The sequence below is a fragment of the Bombina bombina genome, chromosome 3, assembly GCF_027579735.1.
Source record: "Bombina bombina isolate aBomBom1 chromosome 3, aBomBom1.pri, whole genome shotgun sequence".
Lineage (NCBI taxonomy): Eukaryota > Metazoa > Chordata > Amphibia > Anura > Bombinatoridae > Bombina > Bombina bombina.
Window position 1 is genome coordinate 507,244,171 of NC_069501.1, and position 6,073 is coordinate 507,250,243.

The window sequence follows — 6,073 nt, forward strand, 5'->3', positions numbered from 1 at the left end:
TATTTGTGACTTCAAGGTCTCGATTTGGTCGTCAGTAAGCTGTGGGAGGTTACAGGAATCTAAGTATTTTCGTATGTCGCTTTCCTCTCTATCTGCCTCAATATTTCTATTGATATTATATAAAGTATAGTAATAATTGTGGAATTGTTGCAAAATCTTAGGGGTTGTCTGAACCTTAGTATTGTCTGATAACTTAAGGTGATGAATATATGCTTTTAGTTTTTTCCGTTTGAGTGTTCTAGCTAAGAATTTGCCTGCCCTGTTTCCTTCATAGAAAAATAGTTGTTTAATTCGCAGATGGGTTTTTTGTTGTTCAATAGACAAAAAGTCATTGAGTTGATCACGGATGTTTTTTATGTCTGTTAAAATATGGTTATTGGTGGGGTCTAGTTTATGGGCATATTCAGCTTGAGTCAATTTAGAGGTAAGTGAGTTGTATAGTTGTGTGGCTATTTTTCTAATACGGGACTTTAGTTCCATGAGTTCTCCCCGGATCGTACATTTATGAGCTTCCCACAGGGTGAAAGGACTGTCTACGGAATGCATGTTTTTCTCAAAGTACTCAGTCAGGGATTTAGTTATCTTTTCTAGATTTAGGGGGTTATTAAGGAGGGAATCATCTAATCTCCAAATATAAGGGGTTTGTCGGGTATCAGGCCATTTAATTTTCACTTCCACTGTAGAGTGGTCTGACCAAGAGCATGGCGTTATTTTAGATGTGTGAACTAGTGAGAGACCTACCTGGTTGGTCATAATATAGTCTATTCTGCTATAGGAAAGGTTTGGAGGGGAAAAAAAGGTATAGTCTTTTTTGTCAGGGTACACAAATCTCCACACATCGTACAGGTTATTGTCTTTAAGGGCCTTCCAAAGAAAGTTGGCAGTTTTTTTAGAGGATAGCGATTTTGTGTTAGAAGTGTCTAGGTGTGGTTCCATCGGAAAGTTAAAGTCACCTCCCAAGAAAACCAACCCCTGTGCTAAGTCCAGATATTTACGGAAGAGTGATTTAAAGAAAGGGATATGTTTGGAGTTAGGAGCGTATATATTTAAGAAAGTTACTTGTGTACCATACAATAGTCCCGATATTCCTACATATCTGCCGTCCGTGTCTCTGTCAAGTTTTTGAAGTGTAAATGGTATATTTTTGTGTAGGAGAATACTAACTCCTCTTTTTTTAACGTCAGCTGAGCTGTGATAGTGTTGAGTAAACTGTGACCCAAGATACCCTGGCTCCCTGTGTTTTTTAAAATGGGTTTCCTGTAAAAAAAGGATGTCTGCCCCCTTCTTGGCCATATCTGACAGTGCTTTATGACGTTTATTGGGAGAGTTGAACCCTTTAACATTTTGCGTGATCAATGTTAATCTACGGGCCTTCGAATTCATAATAGACGTGTAAATAGCATAGTAGATGTAGGATTTGTTTATGAGGAGTGAATATATAGTCATGAGTGCAGCATAACATAACAATAAACAATAGAACAAGAAAAACAGTTAAACACCTCAGGACCAGACCGACTGGGTCTGTAGCGGGCCCGAGCGCAGGCACAGCCCTAAAGGCTGCCCCTGCCCACACTTCCACTATCCTGAAAAAAGAAATTGGAGGGTATATGACGACAGCACATTTATACACATTTAAATGCAATTAGTAATAGTGATAATGGTGATGATGATGATAATAATGATGATGGGGGTCTATGCATAAATTTTACTTAAACTAATAACAATGCAACATGGTGGAACCAAATATCTCAAACATCAAAGTGCAGAAAATGGTAAACATAAATATGCCAAAGAAAATAACAATACAGTTTACAGGCCCTCAATCTGCAAAGCTGTTAATGAACCATTACCGTACATACTCCAAGGCATACTTAGAAAAAGTCAGTAGTAGTTCTAGGGATCAGCGTCCAGCTTTCAATCTCGGTGACCTAGGTTGTATAGTCCTTTGGGTCTTAGGGGTCTGGGGTTGCTGGGGTGAAGGAGGTCTTTTCTGTGAAGTGCCCGCTTGATGCCATTTCTGTAAAGTGTTGGCAGACGGAGTCTTGTCCTGTGAAGGTGGCGGGACCTCTTCATCTTGCAGAACTTGAGGAGGCTCTATTTTAAGGATCTTACAAAAGGCTCCTATTTCCGAGATGTCTTTACATATATGCCTCCTATCTTCATGGATGACCAAGAGTTGAGTTGGGAAACCCCATCTATAGGGGATTCTATTTAGTCTGAGGAGCTGTGTTAGGGGGCTGAATTCTCTCCTTTGTTGAAGTGTTCTCTGGGATAGATCCGCATAAAACTGCAACACATTGCCCCTGAATCTAATCGGCTGATTCTTCCTCGAGAGACCCAGTATTTCTTCTTTTTCACGAAAGTTCTTGAATTTAATAATTATGTCCCTTGGAGGAGCAGAATCCGGTGGTTTCGGGCGCAATGCTCTATGGGCCCTGTCCCAAAGTATGTCTTCGTTAGAGTTAGACCCTCTCAAATGATTAAACAGAGCTGGTAGATAGGTAGGTAAGTCTTTTGGTAACACAGACTCAGGAATGCCGCGGATACGCAGGTTTTTCCTGCGGCTCCTGTTTTCTAAGTCATCCACTTTGTCATACAACAGGTCTATAGAATGTTGTTGACGGTCATATTTTAACTGTAGTTGGTCGAATTCCTCTCTAATAGTGTCGTTGCCATCTTCCAATGCTTCTACCCTGAAGCCTAGGGCATGAACATCTTGTTTCAGATCTGCTAGTTCCTCTCTCACGCACCCCCGGACTATGTCCGCGATATCCTGTTTAGATGGTAGGGAAGAGAGAACATCTGCTGGGATTTGCACTAATTCTTGGGCAGTCTGTGTTAGTCCCAGGGGTGTCTCAGATAGCATAAGGTCGACCCCACTCGCCACATTGTCAGTAAGGCTACCCTGTTCCACAGTCCCGAAATAGGATGTAACTGAGTTGTTTTTATTTGGTAGGGATTTGCTTATTTTATCTGGTTTGGATTTCTGCTTGGATGTCATGATGTATGCAGATTATATGCTTTAGTATTTTCCCTAAAAGTTCTGCCCTTCTAGAGTTTAGCATATGATGTCTTGAGGCCGGATGAGTTTCTTGTGGCAATTTTACTGCAGCAAGTTCCCTATCTTTGGGTTATGTGTGCTATATCCGTGAGGCCTTAACCCACGTGGCTGTCTAAATTTCTTATAAATTATTGCAAACAGTCCTCAGTGCCGCTTGTTATTACTTTTTCCTGGGATTGTCTCTTGTCTTACAGTAAAGAGGGGGTAAGTGGCCTGTGACTGTTTTCACTTTTCTCCTTAACGTGGCCTTATCGGTAGCTTGGGCCTACGCAATGCGTATGGGAGGTAAAGGCCCCTCGGCCGCACTCACCACTATGCAGGACTAGTCGATCTATTCAGGGATCCAGTGACCCCGGTCCTGTCTACTCGATACTGCGGTCGGCCTCCTGTACAGTGCGTTGAAAGGTAGCGTGGGCTGGTGGACCGCACCGGGAGTTCCCAACTGCTGTGATCGCGGTCAAGGGCGTCCTTTAAGATTGTAAAAAGAGCTCCGGTGCAGGTGCGATAAGCTCTTGCTGAAGGCAACACCAGTTTGCAGGAATATTTTAGGCACGAACCCCCTAATTATAGTTATCTGTGCTGTAACATCAACGGAGCTCGGAATTACACGTCCATCTTGGATGCGCCCGGCTCCGCGCTGGAAAGTTCTGTTTTTAATGGCGATTTCCTCGGCTCGAAGAGTCTCTGAGTTATCTGCCTTACATTGTGATTCTCCTTATCTGATTTTTCATTCAGACAAGGTAGTTCTGCGTACTAAACCTGGGTTCCTACCTAAGGTGGTCACTAACAGGAATATCAATCAAGAGATTGTGGTTCCATCTTTGTGTCCTAATCCTTCTTCGAAAAAGGAACGTCTGCTACACAATCTAGATGTAGTCCGTGCCCTGAAATTTTATCTACAGGCAACTAAGGATTTTCGACAAACGTCTTCCCTGTTTGTCGTTTATTCTGGTCAGAGGAGAGGTCAAAAAGCTTCGGCTACCTCTCTCTCCTTTTGGCTTCGTAGCATAATACGGTTAGCCTATGAGACTGCTGGACAGCAGCCTCCTGAAAGAATTACAGCACATTCTACTAGAGCTGTGGCTTCCACTTGGGCCTTTAAGAATGAGGCTTCTATTGAACAGATTTGCAAGGCTGCAACTTGGTCTTCTCTTCATACTTTTTCCAAATTTTACAAATTTGACACTTTTGCTTCTTCGGAGGCTGTTTTTTTGGGAGAAAGGTTCTTCAGGCAGTGGTTCCTTCCGTATAAAGAGCCTGCCTGTCCCTCCCGTCATCCGTGTACTTTAGCTTTGGTATTGGTATCCCATAAGTAATGGATGATCCGTGGACTGGATACACTTAACAAGAGAAAACATAATTTATGCTTACCTGATAAATTTATTTCTCTTGTAGTGTATCCAGTCCACGGCCCGCCCTGTCACTTTAAGGCAGGTAATTTTTCCATTAAACTACAGTCACCACTGCACCCTATGGTTTTCCTTTCTCTGCATGTTTTCGGTCGAATGACTGGTAATGGCAGTTAGGGGAGGAGCTATATAGCAGCTCTGCTGGGTGAATCCTCTTGCACTTCCTGTTGGGGAGGAGTTAATATCCCATAAGTAATGGATGATCCGTGGACTGGATACACTACAAGAGAAATAAATTTATCAGGTAAGCATAAATTATGTTTTTGACTAGACTGTCCCTTTAAATGCTGAACATTTTTGCTGTTTGTTTGCAAATTAGATATCTCCTATACAGATTACCTTTCTCTTTCTCTGTGTAATTATGTATAAACAGACATTATTCGTTTCACTAATTCATCACTTTCTTTGTTTCTTTCTTGGTTCAGGTTTCTCTTTTTTAACTTTCTTCATTAACTCCTCTGTTCCTTAAGAATTCATTATCATGCATGTTTTTTTTCCCTTCAATCATATTTCCTCCCTTCCCTTCAACATCCCAACAGGAGTAACGAAACTTCCATCTGAGTGTGAAATGAAGCAACACACAGACCTCCTCTTGAACAGAATGGACAGAAACACACAAGCCATCGTTATTTCCATCCCTTATCTCCTGGAAAAGGAGTGAAAATATGTTTTTCAGTTCCAAACCACTATGTACAGCTGTTGCAAGAAAAAAAAAATGTAAATATAAAGATAATTTTGTTTGTATACAAATAAAAATTTAAAAGCTTGATTTTTTCTTAGTCATTCTTGGTTAATTAAACATATTTTTTCACTTAATGTGAATGAAAATTTTGATGTTAAAGTGCCCGTTTTTTTAAATTTTGATTAAAAACAGGGGCACTTTAATTAATCAAAATTTACATTTCACTCCTGTTGTGAAAAAAAACTTACCTTTTAATCTTGACAGCAGCACCAGCTTCCTCCACCTGTCGCAAAGCCTCTTCCTGGGTCTAAAATGAGGAATCCGGCTTCCTCCAATCACGGCTTTGAATCAGACACTGATTCCTCCGGGGGGAAGCTGTGATTGGAGGATGACCTATCCATCATTTCTGATGTCAAAAATGGCTTGCGACGACCGGAGGAAGCTGGAGCTGCTGTGAAGATTAAAAGGTAATTATTTTTTCACAACAGAAGTGAAATGTAAATTTTGATGAATTAAAGTGCCCCTGTTTATAATCAAATTTTTAAAAACCGGGCACTTTAGCATCAAAATTTACATTCACTTTAAGCTTGGCAAAAGAATAAACATATTTCTTTCTAATGGCACGGTGAGTCCACAGATCATCATCAATTACTGTTGGGAATATCACTCCTGGCCAGCAGGAGGAGCCAAAGAGCACCACAGCAGAGCTATGACACTGAACCCAATTTTTTTCTTTTGTGATTTAGATAGAACATTCAATTTTAAGCAACTTTCTAATTTACTCCTATTATCATTTTTTCTTCATTCTTTTGCTATCTTTAATTGAAAAAGAAGGCATCTAAGTTTTTTTCTTAGTTCAGCACTCTGGACAGCACTTTTTTATTGGTGGATAAATGTATCCACCAATCAGCTAGGACAACC

General features: G+C 40.8%; 1 protein-coding gene across 1 annotated transcript in view; it reads left to right on the forward strand.

Moving 5' to 3' along the window:
- LOC128652409 (cadherin EGF LAG seven-pass G-type receptor 2-like) overlaps positions 1–5,165 on the forward strand; it is a 307,753-nt gene extending 302,588 nt beyond the window's left edge. The window contains exon 38 of the mRNA XM_053705347.1: positions 5,010–5,165. Coding sequence (XP_053561322.1) covers positions 5,010–5,031 — 22 coding nt within the window. The 3' untranslated portion in view covers positions 5,032–5,165. The remainder of the gene's footprint in view (positions 1–5,009) is intronic.
- The last annotated feature ends 908 nt before the right edge of the window (positions 5,166–6,073 follow it).